The following is a 24,385-nucleotide window of genomic DNA, read 5'->3' as shown; positions in this document are numbered from 1 at the left end:
CTTGGAACTTTAAGAATGTTCTGTTTCAAGACGCTCTAGCGTGCCTTTTATTTTTCTTTTTTAATCTCCTCTTTCCCTCCCTTTGGGGCACACAGATGTGGATGAATGCGAAGAAAAACGGTGTGAGCAGACCTGCGTCAATTCTCCGGGGAGTTACACCTGCCACTGTGATGGCAGAGGGGGAGTGAAATTGTCTCATGATATGAACACTTGTGAGGTACGTTTTTATGTTTTATGGTATTTGTTAAGCGCTTTCTCTGTGCCAGGCACTGTACTGAGCTCCAGGGTGCGTCCAAGCTAATCAGGTTGGACACGGTACCTGTCCCACATGGGGGTCGCAGTCATCATCATCATCATCAATCGCATTTATTGAGCGCTTACTGTGTGCAGAGCACTGTACTAAGCGCTTGGGAAGTACAAGTTGGCAGTCCTAATTTCCATTTTCCAGATGAGGGAACTGAGGCCCAGAGAAGTGAAGGGACTTCCCCAACGTCCCCTAGCAGACAGGTGGCGGAGCCGGAATTAGAACCCAGGTCCACTCCCAGACCCGCTAGGCCGCACTGCTTCTCTTTCCTTGCACTTTAGTACTTGCAGAGTTAAAAGAGCGGGTTTGGCTTTCCAAACCTGTAACTCCTTGAAGGATGGCTTTTTCCAACAGGCTCTTTGCAAATCCTGGCTTCAGCAAGCTGTTCCTTCGGGGCTCTGGATGTAAATTTAGAGTTGAATCTGATCCCAGTCCTAACAGTCGGCATCGTCGTTAGCATTAATCTATGCAGAGCCCTCTATTAGACTCCTTCTGTGTGCTGTATTCATTCAATCAGTGGGTGAGTGCTTACTGGGTGCGCAGCACTGTACTAAGCCTGGGGAAAGTACGACACGACAATAAACAGTGACATTCCCTGCCCACAGTGAGCTACTAGGTGCTTGGGAGCATACGCTTTTAGACTGTGAGCCCACTATTGGGTAGGGACTGTCTCTTCATGTTGCCAATTTGTACTTCCCAAGCGCTTAGTACAGTGCTCTGCACACAGTAAGCGCTCAATAAATACGATTGATGATGATACAAAAGGACAGCCTGTGCCCTCCAGGAGCTTTACAATCTAACTGGGGAGGCAGACACAGATAGGATGCGCACAAGGAGAAGCAAAGGGAAAATACCGAGATAATCAGGTTTCACTATGTTGAAGAACGGCAGACACCCAAGGGCCAATAGGGAAAAAATCAGGTTTCGTTGTGTTGAACAGTAGCCGGCTTAAAGCTTGTCTCCCACAAATTATTAGCAGCCTTTTCTGTCCCTGCTCGGACATCTGAACCTCCTGAGTGCTCTGCCTTTGAGGAGTTTTTGGGTGAAGCGTGTTTCTGTTCTAATAATAACTTTTGGAGAACGCACCCTTCCCAGTTCTTAGAACAGTGCTTTGCACAGAGCAAGCGCTTAATAAATGCCGTCATTATTATTATGACTTTGTATTTGTAGAATCTCTATGGTAACCACGAGCTTAAACTGACCGGTCCGGTAGAAGACCGAAAACGTGAGACACACACTTTTTTAAGAGCGTTTTTCACCCAGACCAGTGACACCTACTCAGGAAGTTAGTGAGACAGAAGTTACTTACACATGGATGTAATCAGACGGCCGATAATTAGGGCCACCTCCATCAGACAACGTTACCACTTTCCTCCGGACTTTTTGGCTCATTCCACCAGGAATCCCTGCATTTCCTCCAGGGAGGTCTGCCAGTTCAGTTGGATTTTGTTTTTCAAGAACGTTTCCTGGTGAAACCATTGGGTTGTGTGTGTTTCCAAGTTTGAAGTGAGACTTCCTGGGGCATGTTTTCAGTCCTGTAAAACAGACGGCACTTCATTTCTGGATCTGTTCATTCGTTCATTCAGTCGTATTTATTGAGCACTTACACAGTACCAAGGCTAAGAGTACTTAGTGCTAAGAGTACTAAGCACTTGGGAGAATTTGATATAAAATATAACAGACACATTCCCTGCCCACAATGAGCTTTTGGTCCAGAGGCGGAGGCAGACATTAACATAAATGAATTACAGGCATAATAGTAATAAGCACACAGTACTAAGGTTAAGAGTACTTAGTGCTAAGAGTACTAAGCACTCGGGAGAATTTGATATAAAATATAACAGACACATTCCCTGCCCACAATGAGCTTTCGGTCCAGAGGCGGAGGCAGACATTAACATAAATGAATTACAGGCATAATGATAATTATAGTATCCGTTAAGCGCTTACTATGTGCCGGGCACTGTACTAAGTGCTGGGGTGGATTCAAATCAGGTTGGCACTTACTGTGTGCCAGACACTGTACTAAGCGCTGGGGTGGATTCAAATAAAGTTGGACCCAGTCCCTGTCCCACGCAGGGCTTGTGCTCTCAATCCCCATTTTCCAGATGAGGTAACTGAGGCCCAGAGAAGTGAACTGACTTGCCCAAGGTCACCCAGCAGACATGTGGCGAAGCCGGAATTAGAACCCATCATCTTCTAACTCCCAGGCCTGTGCTCTGTCCACTTCGCCCTGCTGCTTCTCTAATAATAATAATAATAATGGCATTTATTAAGTGCTTACTATGTGCAAAGCACTGTTCTAAGTGCTGGGGAGGTTACAAGGTGATCAGGTTGTCCCCGGGGGGACTCACAGTTTTAATCCCCATTTTACAGATGAATGTACATAAGGGCTGTGAGGCTGGGAAGGGGGATGAATAAAGGGAGCAAGTCAGGGTGACACAGAAGGGAGTGGGAGAAGAGGAAAGGAGGGCATAGCGCTTAGTATGGTGCTCTGCACACAGTAAGCGCTTAATAAATACAATTGAATGACAAACATATAATTGAATGAATGGACGGCCTCTTGGAGGAGATTTGCCTTCAATAAGGCTTTGAAGGGGTGGGAGGGTCATTGTCTGTGGATTTAAGGAGGGATGATCCTCTAGGTTATTGGACGTGGTGGTGGATGAGTATGGGGGAATGTGGAGTCAGAGGTCATGGGTTCTAATCCCGGCTCCACCACATGTCTGCTGTGTGACCTTGGGCAAGACACTTAACTTCTCTGAGCCTCAGTTACCTCATCTGTAAAATGAGAATTGACTGTGAGCCCCACGTGGGACACCTGATCACCTTGTATCCCCCCCAGCACTTAGAACAGTGCTTTGCACATAGTAAGCACTTAACAAATCCCAAGATTATTATTATTATTATTACCTGATATCCAAGATTATGGGGAGCTGATTTTCTTCTCCTTTGGGGGCCTCCACTTTTTTTCATGGTACTTATTAAGCACTTACTATGTGTCAAACCCTGTTCTCAGCTCAGGGGTGGATCCAAGCGAAACAGGTTGGACACAGTCCATAAGCGCTCAATAAATACGATTGAATGGATGAATGAATGGGATTCGTAGTCTTAATCTCCATTTTACAGATGAGATAAGTGAGGCCCAGGGAAGAGAAGTGACTTACCCCAAGTCACACAGCACACAAGTGACGGTGCCAGGATGAGAACCCAGGACTTCTTGACTCCCGGGCCCAGACTCTTTCCACTAGGCCAGGCTGCTTTTAATAATAATTATGGTATTTGTTAAGCGCTTACTATATGCCAGGCATTGTACTAAGCACTGGGGCGGATACAAGCAGATTGGGTTGGACACAGTCCCTGTCCCACGTGGGGCTCACGGTCTCCCCTTTCCACAGATGAGATGACCGAGGCACAGAGAAGTGAAGTTGCTGGCACGTCTAACTTGGATGGGTTTATTTATTCATTCGATCATATTTATTGTGTTTACTGTATGCAAAGCATAGGTCTCAGGAGAATGCTAAGTGGAGACAGCAGCTGTGAAGAAAGTTGTAACACTTTAAAGCTCTTTTAAGGGAGGAACAGGATATAAGATGATGTGCGTAGTAATAGAAACGCTGGTGCTCGAGGGTTAAAAGGGAAGAACAATAGGAAGCCCATTTCCTCTCTTTCTTGACTGACACCTGCCATTCCCCTGTCATTCCAGGACATTTTGCCATGTGTGTCATTTAACACGGCCAAAAGCATAAAGTCCTTGTATCTCGGCCGGATGTTCAGTGGAACTCCTGTGATTAGGCTTCGCTTCAAAAGAAGGCAGCCCACAAGGTGAGAATGCATTCATAATAATAATAAGAATAATAAGAAGAATTGTGGTATTTGTTAAGCGCTTACTATGTGCCAGGCACTAAGCGCCTGGGGTGGATGCAAGCAAATCGGGTTGGACACAGTCCCTGTCCCGTGTGGGGCTCCAAGTCTCAATCCCCATTTTACAGACGAGATAACTGAGGAGCGGAGAAGTGAAGTGATTTGCCCAAGGTCACACAGCAGGAAAGTGGCGGAGTCGGGATTAGAACCCATGACCTTCTGACTCCAAAGCCCGTCCTGTATCCACTACGCCATGCTGCTTCTCGTCTCTCATGGCACTAGCAATCCCAATGCCGTTTGACTCGACTGCTATTTTTGCAGTAGAGCGTGCCCTGCTAATCAGTTGATCAATGGTAGTTTGTTGAGTGGTTACTACATGCTGAGCACTGTACTAAGTGCTCAATACAACCGAGCCGGTAGACCCGTTCCCTGCCTACAACGAGCTTACAGTCTAGAGGGGGAGATTTCAAGAATCTAAATTCATTTTTGCCCTAGACCGTGAGCCCGTCATGGCCTCGGAACGTGTCCACCAGTTCTGTTGTAGCGCACCTTCCCGAGTGCTCAGCGCAGTCCCCGGGAAGCGCTCACTAAACACGATCGATTGATCGATCGGGGTTTCCATTAGCCCTGCGAACACGTGCCCTTCTAGAAGATCGTAAGAATCAGGTGGGGAAAACAGTCAGTGGTTTTGACCTCTCCATAATTCTGATTTGTTTCTTGACACCCTCGTGGTCAGACTTGTGGCTGAGTTCGACTTTAGAACCTTTGATCCTGAAGGTATCCTTTTCTTTGCCGGAGGCCACCGAGACAGCACGTGGATAGTGTTGGCTTTGCGCGGCGGGAGGTTAGAGCTGCAACTGAAGTTCGGCGGGATAGGTCGGGTGACCAGCAGTGGGCCAACAATCAACCATGGCTCGTGGCAAACGGTGAGTACCGGCTCGGCGTGCTGCGATGGGGTGGCACTATTCATTCATTCATTCATTCAATAGTATTTATTGAGCGCTTAACATATAGAGACATATAGAGACGGTCCCTACCCAACAGTGGGCTCACGGTCTAGCAGGGGGAGACGGACAACAAAACAAAACGTATAAACCGAATAAAATAAATAGAATAAATATGTACAAGTAAAATAATTCTCAGGGCAGACAAGGCGTACTATGACAGACGCCTCCCCTGCCCACGGTGAGCTTACAGGCTAAGCTAATCAAGTTGGACCCACTCTGTGTCCCTCATGGACCTCGCAGTCTTCGTCCCCATTTTACAGAGAAGGTAGCCAAGGTGTGCCCGTGGAGAAGCCAAGTGACTCGCCTAAGGTCACTAAGTGGAGGAGCTGGGATTAGAACCCAGGTCCTTTGACTGGGTTGCAGTCATGGCTACTGCAACGTGTCTAGTTGCAAAGCGCTTAGTACAGTGTTTTGCGCGTACACTGTACAGTGTTTTTACAGCGTTTTAGACTGTGAGCCCACTGTTGAGTAGGGACTGTCTCTATATGTTGCCAACTTGGACTTCCCAAGCGCTTAGTACAGTGCTCTGCACACAGTAAGCGCTCAATAAATACGATTGATTGATTGATTGATTGTTTTGCACACAGTAAGCGTTCAATTAATATGAATGAATGAGCATGTCTAGTAAATGTCTAGCCTTGCGGTCCTTTCTTAAAAATCAGTGGCTGCTTCTTTCGGCAATGCTGCCAACGTTGCCTGACTGGGATAAAATCATTTATCACTGCAAAAAGTGGAAAAATGGAAATAATTTTTCAGGGTTTTGCATGTGTGTGGCTATTTTTAAAGAGGGTCCAGAGGAAGATGTCTTTTTCGCAAAAATAAGATGATGGAAAAATTAACCCTGGACTCAAAGAATAAATACAGAGTAGACATTTGGTAATCCCGTAAAGTAATGTCTAGGTCTCTTCCTGGCGTCTTAAGGAAACAAGCAAGCTAATATCTTCAAAGATGCAGGGGCAGAACGTCTTCCAATCCCCAGATTTCTGTGGGGAATGTTCAGTGACTTTTAGGAACCGTCGAGTTTGGAGTTAGAAATTCCTTCGTCTCCTGTCACTCCAGCGACTTCTTGAAGAAAGCCCCTTTTGTCGTTGGGCGAGAGAAGAAGTGAGATGAGTAATCTGGAGGTCAACCGACCGGTGGAAAAATATCGCAAAATGTATCTGCTGTAGCCATCACATTTTTGTGAATCACAGTTGCCTCCACTCTGGTGGAAATGAATTAAGTGGTTCTTGGAGGTCTGGGAAGCGTATAGAAACAAGACCTCATGAGGAAGGCGGAACGTACTTTCTCAGAGCAATTAAAGAAGAAGAAATTCCGTTGTATATATGTTTTTTGCCTCTCTTGCTTTGCCTGACTGGGCAGGGTCAGGCGCCTAAAACCTAGAGAAGCAGCGTGGCTAGAGAAGCAGTGTGGTTTAGTGGATAGTGAATGGGCCTGGGAGTTAGAAGGATTAGAAGTTAGAAGTTCTAACTAGGATTAGTTAGAAGTTAGAAGGGAGTTAGTTGGGTTCTAATCCACACTCTGCCACTTCTCTGCGTGTGACCCTGGACAAGTCACTTCACTTCTCTGGGCCTCGGTTACCTCCTGTAAAATGGGGATTAAGAGTGGGAGCCCCATGTGGGAAAGGGACCGTGTCCAACCCCATTAACTTTGTATCTACCTCAGCTCCTGTATATATGTATATATGTTTGTACATATTTATTACTCTATTTTACTTGTACATATCTATTCTATTTATTGTATTTTGTTAGTATGTTTGGTTTTGTTCTCTGTCTCCCCCTTTTAGACTGTGAACCCACTGTTGGGTAGGGACTGTCTCTATCTGTTGCCAACTTGTACTTCCCAAGCGCTTAGTACAGTGCTCTGCACACAGTAAGCGCTTAATAAATACGATTGACTGATTGACTGATCTACCTCAATGCTTAAAACAGCGCATGGCACCGAGTAAGCACTTTACGAGTTCCACAATAATTATTACACATGCAAGCTCAGGGTTTGAATGATCCTAATTCCTGAAATATGTAGTCCTCTTCAGATCTTTCTCCACAAGGGTAAGGCCAGTTTGCCCACGATGTATATTTTTAGTCAGAGGTTTAGATAATAATAGTAACTGTGGTATTTTTTAAACGCTTTCTATGTGCCAGGCACTGTACTAAGCATTGGGGCGGGGGGGCGGGGAGGGAATACAATGGACACCATCAGATGTGAGCTCCTTAAAATCGCCTCCTCAGTCCCTCCCCATTCCGGTCCCCTCTTCAACTCTCCCATCCTTCCCAGCAGTATCGCTAGAGGAGATTTCCCATCTTCTCTCAAAAACCACTCCCTTCACCTGCACATCCAACCCCATTCCTTCTCACCTTATCAATCAATCAATCAATCGTATTTATTGAGCGCTTACGGTGTGCAGAGCACTGTACTAAGCGCTTGGGAAGTACAAGTTGGCAACATATACAGTCCCTACCCAACAGTGGGCTCACAGTCTAAAAGGGGAGACAGAGAACAAAACCAAACATACTAACAAAATAAAATAAATAGAATAGATATGTACAAGTAAAATAAATAATTAGAGTAATAAATATGTACAAGCATATATACATATATACAGGTGCTGTGGGGAAGGGAAGGAGGTAAGATGAGGGGGATGGAGAGGGGGACGAGGGGGAGAGGAAGGAAGGGGCTGAGTGTGGGAAGGCCTCCTGGAGGAGGTGAGCTCTCAGTAGGGCCTTGAAGGGAGGAAGAGAGCTAGCTTGGCGGATGGGCAGAGGGAGGGCATTCCAGGCCCGGGGGTCGACGGCGGGACAGGCGAGAACGAGGCCAAACGGTGAGGAGATCAGCGGCAGAGGAGTGGAGGGTGCGGGCTGGGCTGGAGAAGGAGAGAAGGGAGGTGAGGTAGGAGGGGCCGAGGTGATGGATAGCCTTGAAGCCCAGGGTGAGGAGTTATCAAAGTTATGCCGTTATCAAAACACTTACCCTCTCCCTTCTTCCCTCCCTAATAGCCATCTTCAACAGTTCGCTCTCCAATGGCTTCTTCCCCACTGCTTTCAAACACGCCCATGTCTCTCCTATCCTAAAAAAAACCCTCCCTTTGACCCCACGGCTCCATCCAGTTATCACCCCATCTCCCTCCTACCATTCCTCTCCAAACTCCTTGAGCGAGTCGTCTACACCCACTGTCTCAAATTCCTCCCCTCCAATTCTCTCCTTGACCCCCTCCGATCTGGCTTCCATCCCCTTCACTCCACAGAATCCGCCCTCTCAATAATAATAATAATAATAATAATGATGGCATTTGTTAAGCATTTACTATGTGCAAAGCACTGTTCTAAGCGCTGGGGAGGATACAAGGTGATCAGGTTGTCCCACGTGGGGCTCACAGTCTTAATCCCCATTTAACAGATGAGGGAACTGAGGCCCAGAGAAGTTAAGTGACTTGCTCAAAGTCACACAGCTAAGTGGCAGAGCTGGGATTTGAACCCATGACCTCTGACTCCCAAGCCCGGGCTCTTTCCACTGAGCCACGCTGCTTCAAAGGTCACCGGTGATTCCCCTTCCTGCCAAATCCAACGGTCTCTACTCCATCCTAATCCGCCTCGACTTCTCAGCTGCCTGAGAAATGACTTGGCAAGTGAAATGGAAATGAAATGGGCAAGTGAAATGACTTGCCCAAAGTCACACAGCTGACAAGTGGCAGAGACGGGATTAGAACCCATGACCTCTGACTCCCAAGCCTGGGCTCTTTCCACTGAGCCACGCTGCTTCACTGTACTAAGCACTGTGGTGGATACAGGCAGATCGGGTCAGACACGGTCTCCGTCCCACGTGGGGCTCACGGTCTCAATCCCCATTTTTCAGAAGAGGAGATTGAGGCCCAGAGAAGTGAAGTGACTTGCCCAGGGTCACACAGCAGACAAGTGGCGGAGCCGGGATTAGAACCCACCTCCTTCCGATCCCAGGCCCGTACTCTATTCGCTTTGCCGTGCTGCGTCTCCTACAGAGGCAGAGGCCCATGGTCAGTGCTCAATAAACACCACCGATTGATTGATTGATTAATTAATTTGAATTCCCGCAGATTTCAGTGGAGGAACTGGAGCGGAGTCTGGTGATCAAAGTCAACAAGGATGCTGTCATGAAAATAGCCGTCTCTGGAGATCTCTTTCTGTTAGACAAAGGACTGTATCAGCTGAACCTCACCGTGGGAGGCATTCCTTTTAAAAATAAAGACCTCATTCAGCCTGTAAGTATTATTATTAATCAATGGGGCCATTTCACCCAGCGGAGCACATAGGGTATTTGAGCGGGTGGGAGAGAAGCTTTTTTTCTCCACCTACTATGAGTTAGGTACTCACGGCAAAATGTCAGGGGAAAAACTACGACTGCTTTGAAATTCCTATTTGAGGTGATGTTGGGAGGTTCACTCCCTTTCCCCTTCGTCGAGCTTAAACATGCCTCAATCCACTGACTCTGTCTTTAAAGATAAAAGAAAAAACAAAACAGAATACAGGTTAAGTCTGGATTGGAAAGGAACCCACACTCACTCCTATTTGAGCGTGAGCGTTTTAAAAGAAAAAAAATACAGGTTAAGTCTGGATTGGAAAGGAACCCACACTCACTCTTATTTGAGCATGAGCGTTTTTATTTCTTGGGCGGTGGTTCCAAGAAGAGCTTTTTAATACCTCTGTGGGTAGGGAACGCATCTGTTTATTGTTCTATTATACTCTCCTAAGTGCTTAATACAGTGGTCTGCACACGGTAAGCACTCAATAAATAGGACTGACTGCCTGACTCACTGACCTGGGACCTCACTTTGGAAAGTTTTAGTGATTTGTCTTGAGCTTCTGCCTTTGGCATGTTCTTTGGCCAAAAGTTTCTAGTCTGCAAATTATTGTTTATTGTATCTGTAAATAATTTATTATATTGTTAAATTATCTATATTTATGTTGGTCTTTCTCAACTATAAGCTCCTTATGGCCAGGGGAACGTGCCTACCTACCAACTCAATCAATCAATCAATCAATCGTATTTATTGAGCGCTTACTGTGTGCAGAGCACTGTACTAAGCGCTTGGGAAGTACAAGTTGGCAACATATAGAGACGGTCCCTACCCAACAGTGGGCTCACAGTCTAAAACTCATTTGTATTGTACTCTCCCAACCACTTAGTACAGTGCTCTGCTGAATTGTACTTTCCCAGCACTTAGTACAGTGCTCTGCACATAGTAAGCACCCAATAAATGACTGAATGAATGTATAAGCGCTCAATGAATTCCATTGATTGATGGATCGACTCGATTGAAACCTGACAGAATTTCAGAAAGCTTCATTCCCCTCCAAGTCCTCCTTAGAGTCATGTTCGAAGTATTGCCAGTTTTGTGCTGGAAGTTGTCTTTCTGCTCCCTTTTTTCTTCCTTTCCCCTCCCTAAATGAGGTTCCCTTTATTTATGTTCTGGATTCCCATGCCCTCTGGCCGCCAAAAAAGAAAAAAAAACCTACAAGTATTCTTGAAATGCCTCACAGGTTTCAAGCTTTTTCTACGTTTGGAGAATGTTTCATCCCGGTGGGTGGCCACAGAGTTGGTGTGAGTGAACAAATATCCTTTAAAGTCTTATCTCCCATCTCCCTGGAGCTGTGTGTTTTAGCCAGCTCTCTCACCTAGCCCTTCCTTTTTTTACATAAGAAGGGAACTGAGGCAACAAACAAATAATGGAGGAATTTGCAACATTGTAACATTCCCTTACCATGAGCACGCAGCCCAATGTCATAAATACCCTCCTGTTGGTTAAACAACGATCTTAAAAGCAGTCTCCCACTCTAGATAAGCTCCTCGTGGGCAGGGAATGTGTCTACCAACTCTGCATTGCATTCTCCCAAGCGCTTAGTACAGTGCCCTGCTTCAGGAGAAGCAGCGCTGCTCAGTGGAAAGAGCCCGGGCTTTGGAGTCAGAGGTCATGGGTTCAAATCCCGGCTCCGCCAATTGTCAGCTGTGTGACTTTGGGCAAGTCACTTCACTTCTCTGTGCCTCAATCAATCAATCAATCGTATTTATTGAGCGCTTACTGTGTGCAGAGCACTGTACTAAGCGCTTGGGAAGTACAAGTTGGCAACATATAGAGACAGTCCCTACCCGACAGTGGTCTCACAGTCTAAGTTACCTCATCTGTAAAATGGGGGTTAAGACCGTGAGCAGGGACAACCTGATCACCTTGTAACCTCCCCAGTGCTTAGAACAGTGCTTTGCACATAGTAAGCGCTTTGTAAATGCCATTATTATTATTATTATTATTATTATGCCCTGCCCATAGAAACCGGTCGATAAATACCATTAATTGATTAAACCAAATTTCAGATTGCCGGAACAGGGGATCCAGTGCAGACTGCTGTGCGATCTAGTGGAGACCTGGATGTCAGAAGGTCCTGGGTTCTAATCCCAGCTCAGCCACTTGTCTGCTGGGTGACTTTAGGCAAGTCACTTTACTTCTCTGTGCTTCAGTTACCTCGTCGGTAAAATGGGGATTAAGACTGTGAACCCCGTGTGGGACAGGGATTGTGTCCAACCTGATTAGCTTGTATCTACCCCAGTGCATAGAACCGTGAGGGCTATGTAGTAAGCGTTTAACAAATGCCATAAAAAACCGAAAAACAAAAACAACTCTCTCTCTCTTGGCTCCCAGGGAGTTACTTGGCAGTTATTTACAACTCCATTTTATTGATGGAGCAAACTTCCCAAGCACTTAGTAGAGTGCTCTGCACACAGTAAGTGCTCAATAAATTGCTGAATTGTCTTTCCCAAGCGCTTAGTACAGTGCTCTGCACACAGTAAGCGCTCAATAAATACAATTGATTGAATGAATGAATGAATAAATACGATTGAATGAATGAATGAATAATTGTGCTATATCTGGCCTGCTAAGTGCCAGGTACCGTACTAAGCACCGGGGTGGATTCAGGCAAGTCGGGTTGGACGCGGTCCCGTCCCACGGGGGGCTCACAGTCTCAATCCCCATTTTCCAGATGAGGTCACTGAGGCCCAGAGAAGTGAAGCGACTTGCCCGAGGTCACACAGCAGACACGTGGTGGGGCCAGGATTAGAAGCCCTGTCTCCCAGCCCTACGCTCAATGCACTAGGCCACACTGCTTCTCCAAAAAGATCTCCTCTCAAAGATGGGGGTCTCTTTGGCCAATTGGTCCTAAACGGCTATCAGCCCGTTGCCCGCCATCACAGTGACCAGGAATCCCCTCGTCTTCCCAGATAAACCCGCGGCTGGATGGTTGCATGAGGGGCTGGAACTGGTTAAACGGCGAAGACACCACCATCCAAGAAACCGTCAAGGTGAATCACAAAATGCAGTGCTTCTCCGTGACGGGAAGGGGATCCTATTTCCCCGGCAGCGGATTCGCTTATTTCGATCTCGATTACGGTGAGTATCCGTTCATTCATTGATTTTTAGACTGGGAGCCCACTGTTGGGTAGGGACCGTCTCTATATGTTGCTGACTTGTACTTCCCAAGCGCTTAGTACAGTGCTCTGCACAAAGTAATATATATGTATATATGTTTGTACATATTTATTACTCTATTTATTTAAATTGTACATATCTATTCTATTTATTTTATTTTGTTAGTATGTTTGGTTTTGTTCTCTGTCTCCCCCTTTGAGACTGTGAGCCCACTGTTGGGTAGGGACTGTCTCTATATGTTGCCAACTTGGACTTCCCAAGCGCTTAGTACAGTGCTCTGCACACAGTAAGCGCTCGATAAATACAATTGATTGATTGATTGATTGACAACAGAACAATAAACTGACAGGTTCCCTGTCCACAATGAGTTTACGCCAGGCCCCAGGCCTTCCATGTAACTCTGGCCCCACGTCAATCCAATTAATCAATCGATCGTATTTACTGAGTGCTTGATTCCTACACAGAAAGGAAGCCATTCTTCTTTTTTTTAATGATATTTATTTAGTGCTTCCCATGTGCCAGGCACTGTACTAAGCGCTGGGGAAGATACAGGCTAATCAGGGTGGACACAGTCCGTGTCCCACGTGGGGCTCACAGCCTTAATCCCCGTTTTACAGATGAGGGAACTGAAATACAGGGAAGTCAAGTCACAGCAGACAAATGGCAGAGCCGGGATTTGAACCCAAGTCCTTCTGACTTGCCAGGCCGGTGCTCTATCCACTAGGCCGCTCCGCTTCTCAGCTGCCCCATTTTTGCCTCTTTTGGGTAATCACCATTTCGAGTGCTATCCGAGGCCTAAAAGATGATACTGTCTGTAAGTTAAATGGACTGAAATGTTCGTTCATTCATTCAATCCAATTTATTAAGCGCTTACTGTGGGCAGAGGGCTGTACTAAGCACTTGGAAAGTACAGTTCGGCAACTGGGATATAGAGGGGGGAACTGGGAGTCAGAAGGTCATGTGTTCTAATCCCGGCTCCATCGCTTGTCCTCTGTGTGACCTTGGGCAATCCACTTCACTTCTCTGTGCCTCAGGTCCCTCTTTTAGACTGTGAGCCCACTGTTGGGTAGGGACTGTCTCTATATGTTGCCAACTTGTACTTCCCAGGCGCTTAGTACAGTGCTCTGCACACAGTAAGCGCTCAATAAATACGATTGGTGATGATGATGATGATCTGTAAAACGAGGATTAAGATCGAGCACTTAGTACAGTGCTCTCTGCACACAGTAAGCGCTAAATAAATACGATTGATTGATTGTGTGGGACAGGGACTGGGACCAACCCCATTTGCTTGTATCCACCCCAGTGCTTAGTACCGTGCCTGGCACATAGTAAATGCTTAACAAATCAATCAATCAATCAATCGTATTCATTGAGCGCTGTGTGCAGAGCACTGTCCTAAGCGCTTGGGAAGTCCAAGTTGGCAACATACAGAGACGGTCCCTACCCAACAGTGGGCTCACAGTCTAGAAGGGGGAGATGGAGAACAAAACCAAACATATTAACAAAATAAAATAAATAAATAAATAGAGTAATAAATACGTACAAACTTATATACATATATACAGGGCTGCGGGGAAGGGAAGGAGGTAAGGCGGGGAAATAAAATAAATGGAATAGATATGTACAAGTAAAATAAATAAATAAATAGAGTAATAAATACTTCCAAACATATATACAGGGCTGTGGGGAAGGGAAGGAGGTAAGGCGGGGAAATAAAATAAATGGAATAGATATGTACAAGTAAAATAAATAAATAGAGTAATAAATACGTCCAAACATATATACAGGGCTGTGGGAAGGGAAGGAGGTAAGGCGGGGAAATAAAATAAATGGAATAGATATGTACAAGTAAAATAAATAAATAGAGTAATAAATACGTCCAAACATATATACAGGGCTGTGGGGAAGGGAAGGAGGTAAGGCAGGGGGGATGGAGAGGGGTAACAAATGGTAACAAATACCACTAGAAAAATAAAAGTAGGGGCTCCCAAAACGCTCTCGCTTTGATTTCCCAATTCTCCTCACGTCAGGAACAAGGTGAGCCCGCCTCGCCTCTCCTCCGGCTGTTCCCTGATCTGCATCTTTCTTTCTAGTGCCGTCGTCAGCCGGAGCTAACGGAAGCTGGGAAATCGAGGCAACCGCTAGCATTCACCCGGCCACCGACACGGGGGTCCTGCTGGCTCTCGTTAGCCAAGACAAGGCCATCTCGCTCTCCGTGGCCCTAGTGGACTTCCATTCAACGAAAAAGCTCAAAAAGCAGGTACTGGCTTTCAGCATAGTCTCGCCAAACTTCCCTGACCCAAGCTAACCCCAAACTCCTCAAAACCCACCGGGAAGGAAAGATGCTGCTGTGCCCCTCGGGCTTTAAAGCTTTTGGCCTCCATTACTTAGTGGTATTTAGTGAGCGATTACTGTGGGGGGGGCATGGTATTCATTCCTTCAATCGTATTTATTGAGCGCTTACTGTGGGCACAGCACTGTACTAAGCACTTGGGAAGTACAAGTTGGCAACATATAGAGACGGTCCCTACCCAACAACGGGCTCAGAGTCTACAAGGGGGAGACAGACAGCAAAACAAAACCTATGGACAGGTATCAGGTCGTCAGAATAAATAGAAATAAAGCTAGAGGTACTAAGCAGTTGAGTGACTCTCGCCTAGTGCGGGAGATAACAGTAATTATAACGACAATAATAATAATTGTGGTATTTGTTAAGCCCTTACTATCATTCATTCATTCAATCGTGTTTATTGAGCGCTTACTGTGTGCAGAGCACTGTACTAAGCGCTTGGGAAGTCCAAGTTGGCAACATCTAGAGACAGTCCCTACCCAACAGTGGGCTCACAGTCTAAAAGGAGGAGACAGAGAACAAAACCAAACATACAAAATAAAATAAATAGAATAGATATGTACAAGTAAATTACATAAAAAGTAATAAATATGTACAAACATATATACAGGTATATACATATCAATCAATCGTATTTATTGAGCACTTACTGTGTGCAGAGCGCTGTACTAAGTGCTTGGGAAGTCCAAGCTGGCAACACATAGAGACAGTCCCTACCCAACAGTGGGCTCACAGTCTAAAAGGGGGAGACAGAGAACAAAACCAAACATACTAACAAAATAAAATAAATAGAATAGATATGTACAAGTAAAATAAATAAAGTAATAAACATGTACAAACATATATACATATATACAGGTATATACATATCAATCAATCATATTTATTGAACGCTTACTGTGTGCAGAGCACTGTACTAAGCACTTGGGAAGTCCAAGTTGGCAACATATAGAGACAGTCCCGACCCAACAGTGGGCTCACAGTCTAAAAGGGGGAGACAGAGAACAACACCAAACATACTAACAAAATAAAATAAATAGAATAGATGTGGACAAGTAAAATAAATAAAGTAATAAATATGTACAAACATATATACATATATACAGGTATATACATATCAATCAGTTGTATTTATTGAGCGCTTACTGTGTGCGGAGCGCTGTATTAAGTGCTTGGGAAGTCCAAGTTGGCAACATATAGAGACAGTCCCTACCCAACAGTGGGCTCACAGTCTGAAAGGGGGAGACAGAGAACAAAACCAAACATACTAACAAAATAAAATAAATAGAATAGATATGTGCAAGTAAAATAAATAAAAAGTAATAAATATGTACAAACATATATACAGGTATATACATATCAATCAAAAAGGGGGAGACAGAGAACAAAACCAAACATACTAACAAAATAAAATAAATAGAACAGATATGTACCAGTAAAATAAATAAAGTAATAAATATATACAAACATATATACATATATACAGGTATATACATATATATTTTATTTTACTGGTACATATCTATTCTATTTATTTTACTTTGTTAGTATGTTTGGTTTTGTTCTCTGTCTCCCCCTTTTAGACTGTAAGCCCACTGTTGGGTAGGGACTGTCTCTAGATGTTGCCTATTTGGACTTCCCAAGCGCTTAGTACAGCGCTCTGCACACAGTAAGCGCTCAATACGATTGATGATGATGATACGTAATACCACTGACAGATGGTACACATATACACATAATACCATGTGCAAACATATATACATAATACCACTGACAGATGGTACATATTTACATAATACCATGTGCAAACATATATACAGGTATATACATATATACATATCTACATAATACCACTGACAGATGGATGGATGGATGGACACTGATTGATCCGGGCCCTTTCTCTCTGGTTAACTAATAAATATCTATCACCTTTTGTGGAATAACATGTTCAAAGGAAAAAAAAAAATGCAAACATTTAGCTTTGTGAGCATTAAACTATGGTAATAAGAGATCTTAAGAGGTCGTTTAATTGCATGGAATCGAATTCTTTCCCCCATAGCATATAGACGGGGCTTTCTAGACATGTTAAGTTTATTGATTAAACACAGCAAGGTGAAAAACTGCTTTAGAAAATACTTCTGTATGTGACCTGTATATATGTATATATGTTTGTACATATTTGTACATATTTATTACTCTATTTATTTATTTATTTTATTTGTACATATCTATTCTATTTATTTTATTTTGTTAGTACGTTTGGTTTTGTTCTCTGTCTCCCCCTTTTAGACTGTGAGCCCACTGTTGGGTAGGGACTGTCTCTCGATGTTGCCAACTTGTGCTTCCCAAGCGCTTAGTACAGTGCTCTGCACATAGCAAGCGCTCAATAAATATGATTGATGATGATGATACGTAATACCACTGACAGATGGTACACATATACACATATCATCAATCGTATATACACATATATACATACACACACATATATATATATATACATACACATACACATATACACACACATACACATATCATCAATCGTATATACACATATATACATAATACCATGTGCAAGCATATATACATAATGCCACTGACAGATGGTACACATATACACATATCATCAATCGTATATACACATATATACATACACATATATATACATACACACACATATATACATATACACATACACATATCCACACATATCATCAATCATATATACACACATATACATACACATATATACATAATACCATGTGCAAACATATATACATAATACCACTGACAGATGGTACACATATACACATATCATCAATCGTATATACACATATATACATACACACACATATATATACATACACACACATATATACATATCCACATACACATATCCACACATATCATCAATCGTATATACACATATATACATACACATATATACACATATATACATAATACCATGTGCAAACATAAATACATAATACCACTGACAGATGGTACACATATACACATATCATCAATCGTATATACACATATATACACACACATATACATATACACATACACATATCCACACATATCATCAATCGTATATACACATATATACATACACATCTATACACATATATACATAATACCATGTGCAAACATAAATACATAATACCACTGACAGATGGTACACATATACATAATACCATGTGCAAACATGGTATATCTACATATCTACGTAATACCACTGACAGATGGATCGATGGATGGATACCGATTGATCCGGGCCCTTTCTCTCTCTCTGTCCCGCCCCCCCGCTCCAGCTGGTCATCCTGGCGATCGAGAACGTGGCCGTGTCCCTGATGGAGATCAAAGTCTGTGACGGGCAGGACCACCTGGTGGAGATCTCCGTCAGCCGGGACGCGGCGGCCCTGGCCGTGGACGGGACCCGGGGCCGCAGCGACCTGAGCCCGGCGCAGCTGGAGGAGAGGCTGGCCACCCTGAGGGGCCACCTGCGCGGCCCGCTCACCACCTTCGTCGGAGGACTGCCAGGTGAGCGCCCGTTCGGCGGGCCTCGGGGGAAAACAGCCCGGCCCGTACAGTCGAAGGTCACGGGTTCAAATCCCAGCCCCGCCGGCTGCGTCACTCTGGGCAAGCCGCCTCACTTCCCCGGGCCTCCGGTCCCTCACCTGTAAAATGGGAATTGAGGCGTGAGCCCCCCGTGGGACGACCCGATTACCTGGTATAATAATAATAATAATAATGGTGGCATTTATTAAGCGCTTACTATGTGCAAAGCACTGTTCTAAGCGCTGGGGAGGTTACGAGGTGATCAGGTTGTCCCAACGGGGGGCTCCCAGTTTTAATCCCCGTTTTACAGATGAGGTGGTATTTGTTAAGCGTTTACTAAGTGCCAGGCACTATTCTAAGTGCTGGGGTACATCCAAGCTTATCAGGTTATCTCGTACCTATCCCGGAGCTTAGTACAAGCACAGTGCCTGGCACATAGTAAGCGCTTAAGAAATAGCACTTTTTTTTTTTTTTTTACTGTGTGCACAGCTCTTTACTAAGCGCTTGGGAGAGTACTGTACAACGGAGTTGGAAGATGTGATCCCTGCCCACAGGAACTTTGCAGTCTCCAGGGCCTGGAGTCATCATCATCATCATCATCATCATCAATCGTATTTATTGAGCGCTTACTGTGTGCAGAGCACTGTACTAAGCGCTTGGGAAGTACAAACTGGCAACATATAGAGACAGTCCCTGCCCAACAGTGGGCTCACAGTCTAAAATAATAATGGCATTTATTAAGCACTTACTATGTGCAAAGCACTGTTCTAAGCGCTGGGGAGGTCTAAAAGGGGGAGAATCTCTGGAATCTCTTCCTGGGTGGAAAGAAGCAGCGAGGCCTAGTGGCTAGAACCCGGGCCTGGAGTCCGAAGGACCAGGGTTCTAATCCCGACTTCCCCACTTGTCCGCTGTGTGAACTTGGGCAAGTCACTTCACTTCTCTGGGCCTCGGTTGCCTCACCTGTAAAATGGGGACGACGACCGTGGGCTCCATGTGGGACAGGGACTGTGTCCGACTTGATTGGCTTGTATGATAATAATAATAATGACGGCATTTATCAAGCGTTTACTATGTGCCAAGTACTGTTCTAAGCGCTGGGGAGGTTAGGAGGTGATCAGGTTGTCCCCCCGGGGGCTCACAGTCTTAATCCCCATTTTACAGATGAGGTCACTGAGGCACAGAGAAGTTTTCGATTCTATTTATTTTGTTAGTATGTTTGGTTTTGTTCTCTGCCTCCCCCTTTTAGACTGTGAGGCCACTGTTGGGTAGGGACTGTCTCTATATGTTGCCAACTTGGACTTCCCAAGCGCTTAGTACAGTGCTCTGCACACAGTAAGCGCTCAATACGATTGATTGATTAAGTGACTTACCCAAAGTCACACAGCTGACAATTGGCGGAGCTGGGATTTGAACCCATGACCTCTGACTGCAAAGCCCCTGTTCTTTCCACTGAGCCACGCTGCTTCTACCCTGGCACTCAGAACAGCGCCTGGCACATAGTATGCGCTTAATAAATACCAATTAAAAAAAAAAATCTTTTGGGAGGGCAACTAAACCAAGGCCCTCTGTGAGAGCTCAGATTTAAACCAGACTCCTTTTCACAGTTAATACAAGAAGCGGCACGGCCCAATAATAACAATACTAATGATGGTATTTGTTAAGCGCTTACTATGTGCCAAGCACTGTTCTAAGCGCTTGGGGGGGGGGGGATATAAGGTAATCAGTTGTCCCACATATCATCATCATCAATCGTATTTATTGAGCGCTATGTGCAGAGCACTGTACTAAGCGCTTGGGAAGTACAAATTGGCAACATATGGGCCTGGCAGCATGGGCTAGTGGCTAGAGCCCGGGCCTGGGAGTTAGAAGGACCTGGGTTCTAATCCCAGCCCCGCCACTTGTCTGCTGGGTGACCTTGGGCAAGCCGCTTCACTTCTCTGTGTGCCTCTGTTCCCTCATCCGGAAAATGGGGGTTAAACCAGCGGGTTTAAATCCTCACCATCTCTTCTCCAGGAGCAAGTGTGGGCGAAGGCAAGAGAACTTGTACTTCCCAAGCACTTAGTACAGTGCTCTGCACACAGTAAGCGCTCAATAAATATGAATGAATGAATGGGAGTAAGTGTGGACGAAGGCAAGCTAGGGATAGAGAACTTGTAATTCTCAAGCACTTAGTACAATGCTCTGCACACAGTAAGCACTCAATAAATATGATTGAATGAATGAATGAATGAGAAGCAGAGTGGCTCAGTGGAAAGAGCCCGGGCTTTGGAGTCAGAGGTCATGGGTTCAAATCCCGGCTCCGCCAATTGTCAGACGTGTGACTTTGGGCAGGTCATTTCACTTCTCTGGGCCTCAGTTCCCTCATCTGTAAAATGGGGATTAGGACTGTGAGCCCCCCCATGGGACACCTGATCACCTTGTAACCTCCCCAGTGCTTAGAACTGTGCTTTGCACGTCGTAAATGCTTAATAAACGCCATCATTATTCCATCATAATAATCATCACATAATAATTATATACTATTATTATATAATATAATAATATTAATAATCATATAATCATCACTATTACAGCTCGGATGTTCCTTGGATTGCCATTGATATGGCAAAGGTTATTGGGCAATCATTTTGGTTTCGGGGCTACTGCTTGAATTTTCTAATTCTTCCGCGAGCTACCTGTCCTTGTGGGCAAGGATCACGCCCACCCACTCCGTGGTATTGTCAGCGCTTAGAACAGTGCTCCGCACATAGTAAGTGCTTAATAAATGCCATCATTATTATTATTATTAGACGTTCCTATTAGCCAAACACAGTTCTCTGCCCACAGTAAGCAATCAACAGATACCACAAATTGATTGATGAACCGGCCCTGGGGAAGAGTGAGGAGCCATGGGATGGTGGCGGGGGGGCAGGGGGGATGGCCAGGTTTCCCAGCGTTTAGTACAGTGAATGGAACATAGTAAGCGCTTAAAAAAATACCATTATGATCATTATACCCCGCGCGTGGCTCAGTGGATAGAGCCGGGGCTTTGGAGTCAGAAGTCATGAGTTCAAATCCTGACTCCGCCAATTGCCAGCTGTGTGACTTTGGGCAAGTCACTTCCGTTCTCTGGGCCTCAGTTCCCTCATCTGTAAAATGGGGATGAAGAGTGTGAGCCCCACCGTGGGGCAACCTGATCACCTTGTAACCTCCCCCGTGCTTAGAACAGTGCTTTGCACATAGTAAGCGCTTAATAAATGCTATCATTATTATTATTATTATTATTTCCCAAGTGGAAGTGGCTGGCTTTTTCCTGTGGCGCCCCCTACCGGCCTCCGAGTCTATCGCAGTTGCGCTCTGCAACCTCACAGGTGTCTAATCAATCAGTGGTATTTACTGAGCGCTTTCCGTGTGCAGGACACTGTACTAACCGCTTGGGAGAGGCAATGGAACAGAGTTAGCAGACACGTTCCCAGCCCAAAGACAACTTACAGCCTAGAGGGACAGCAGGGAGGGATGTGTTCTGCTTCGGGAAAATGAGCGTTTTGATGGGTGCTACGTGCTTCACATTACATTTTTTTATGCTTAATGATTGTGGCATCTCAGAGAGTAATTAAAGATGGAGTTAAGTGGATTTGAAGTTCCTGAAAAACCCAGATCTGAAACTGCAGAGCCGATGGAGGTAAAGCAGAGAAGCAGCGTGGCTCAGCGGAAAGAGCCCGGGCTTTGGAGCCAGGGGTCATGGGTTCAAATCCCGCCTCCGCCAACTGTCAGCTGGGTGACTTTGGGCGAGTCACTTCACTTCTCCGTGCCTCAGTTACCTCACCTGTAAAGTGGGGATTAAGATTGTGAGCCCCACGTGAGGCAACCTGATCACCTTGTATCCCCCCCAGCGCTTAGAACAGTGCTTTGCACATAGTAAGCGCTTAACAAATACCATCATCATCATCATGTGTCTGTTCTAATGTTTTACTGTACTCTCCCAATAATAATGGTGGTGGCACTTATTAAGCGCTTACTCTGTGCAAAGCACCGTTCTAAGCACTGGGGAGGTTACAAGGTGATCAGGCTGTCCCATGGGGGGCTCACAGTCTTCATCCCCATTTTACGGATGAGGTTACTGAGGCACAGAGATGTTAAGTGACTGGCCCAAAGTCACACAGCTGAATCATTCGCCCACTCGATCGTATTTATTGAGCACTTACTGTGTGCAAAGCACTGTACTAAGCACTTGGGTGAGTAACATAAAACCGCAAACAGACGCATTCCCTGCCCGCAGTGAGGTCACAGTCTAGAGGGGGGAGGCAGATAACAATATAAATAAATAAAGATTTAATTAATATCTTAATATTAACAGCTTAATAGCTCATTACAGTGCTCTACACACAGAAAAGAGCCCCGTGTGGGATATAGATAGCATCCAACGTGATTACATAGTATCTACCTACCCTCTACTTTCTCTACTTTGCAGAGAAGCAGCGTGGCTCAGTGGAAAGAGCGCGGGCTTGGGAGTCAGAGGTCATGGGTTCTAATCCCAACTCTGCCACGTGTCAGCTGTGTGACCTTGGACTAGTCACTTCACTTCTCTGGGCCTCAGTGACCTCATCCGTAAAATGGGGAATAAGGCTGTGAGCCCCATGTGGGGCAACCTGATCACCTTGTACCTGCCTCAGCGCTTAGAACAGTGCTTGGCGCATAGTAAGCGCTTTAACAAATGCCATTATTATTATCATTATTATCACCCCAGTGTTTAGAACAGTGCTTGGCACTTTCATTGATCATCTTTATTGGGCGCTTACTGTATGCAAAGCGCTGTACTATGGCACATAGTATGTGCTTAACAAGTACAATAATGATAGTAACTGTTAATAACAATACCAATTATATTATTAATTATATAACAATTAATCATAATTAATTATATTATTAATATGAATTATATTATAATATAATAACCCAGTGCTTGGCGCTTTCATTCATTTAATCGTCTTTATTGGGCGCTTACTGTATGCAAAGCGCTGTACTATGGCACATAGTATGTGCTTAACAAGTACAATAACGATAGTAACTGTTAATAACAATACTAATTATATTATTAATTATATCATAATTAATCATAATAATTAATTATATTATTAATATGAATTATAATATAATAACCCAGCACCTGGCACTTTCATTCATTTAATCATCTTTATTGGGCGCTTACTGTATGCAAAGCACTGTACTGTGGCACATAGCATGTGCTTAACAAGTACAATAACGATAGCAACTATTAATATCAATTTTAATTATATTATTAATTATATCATAATTAATCATAATAATTAATTATATTATTAATATGAATTATATTATCATATAATAACCCAGCGCTTGGCACTTTCATTCATTTAATCGTCTTTATTGGGTGCTTACTGTATGCAAAGCGCTGTACTATGGCACATAGCATGTGCTTAACAAGCACAATAACGATAGTAACTATTAACAACAATTTTAATTATATTATTAATTACATCATAATTAATCATAATAATTAATTATATCATTAATATGAATTATATTATAATATAATAACCCAGCGCTTGGCACTTTCATTCATTTAATCGTCTTTATTGGGCGCTTACTGTATGCAAAGCGCTGTACTATGGCACATAGCATGTGCTTAACAAGTACAATAACGATAGTAGCTATTAATAACAATTTTAATTATATTATTAATTATATCATAATCATAATAAGTAATTATCAATATGAATTATATTATAACCACCCAGCGCTTGGCACTTTCATTCATTTAATTGTCTTCATTGGGCGCTTACTGTATGCAAAGCACTGTACTATGGCACATAGTATGTGCT

At 44.3% G+C, this 24,385-nt stretch overlaps 2 protein-coding genes across 3 annotated transcripts in view; one reads left to right on the top strand and one right to left on the bottom strand.

Moving 5' to 3' along the window:
* TMEM255B (transmembrane protein 255B) overlaps positions 1-24,385 on the bottom strand; it is a 62,159-nt gene that overhangs the window by 5,421 nt on the left and 32,353 nt on the right. Inside the window, exon 9 of the transcript XR_005455213.1 lies at positions 1,614-1,839. The gene's annotated coding sequence lies outside the window, so the exon portion shown is untranslated. The remainder of the gene's footprint in view (positions 1-1,613; positions 1,840-24,385) is intronic.
* The window catches only part of GAS6 (growth arrest specific 6), a 73,031-nt gene that overhangs the window by 47,196 nt on the left and 1,450 nt on the right, over positions 1-24,385 (top strand). Inside the window, exons 8-14 of one of the 2 annotated variants that reach the window (XM_038761893.1) lie at positions 96-217; positions 4,011-4,129; positions 4,905-5,094; positions 9,245-9,409; positions 12,421-12,589; positions 14,737-14,891; positions 18,299-18,527. In XM_038761893.1, the coding sequence (XP_038617821.1) occupies positions 96-217; positions 4,011-4,129; positions 4,905-5,094; positions 9,245-9,409; positions 12,421-12,589; positions 14,737-14,891; positions 18,299-18,527 (1,149 nt within the window). Of the gene's footprint in view, positions 1-95; positions 218-4,010; positions 4,130-4,904; positions 5,095-9,244; positions 9,410-12,420; positions 12,590-14,724; positions 14,892-18,298; positions 18,528-24,385 lie in introns of both variants that reach the window. The other variant, XM_038761892.1, reaches the window with a different exon arrangement.

The sequence above is a fragment of the Tachyglossus aculeatus genome, chromosome 20, assembly GCF_015852505.1.
Source record: "Tachyglossus aculeatus isolate mTacAcu1 chromosome 20, mTacAcu1.pri, whole genome shotgun sequence".
Lineage (NCBI taxonomy): Eukaryota > Metazoa > Chordata > Mammalia > Monotremata > Tachyglossidae > Tachyglossus > Tachyglossus aculeatus.
The sequence above is the reverse complement of the archived record's forward strand: the minus strand, read 5'-3'. Positions and strand labels throughout refer to the sequence as shown.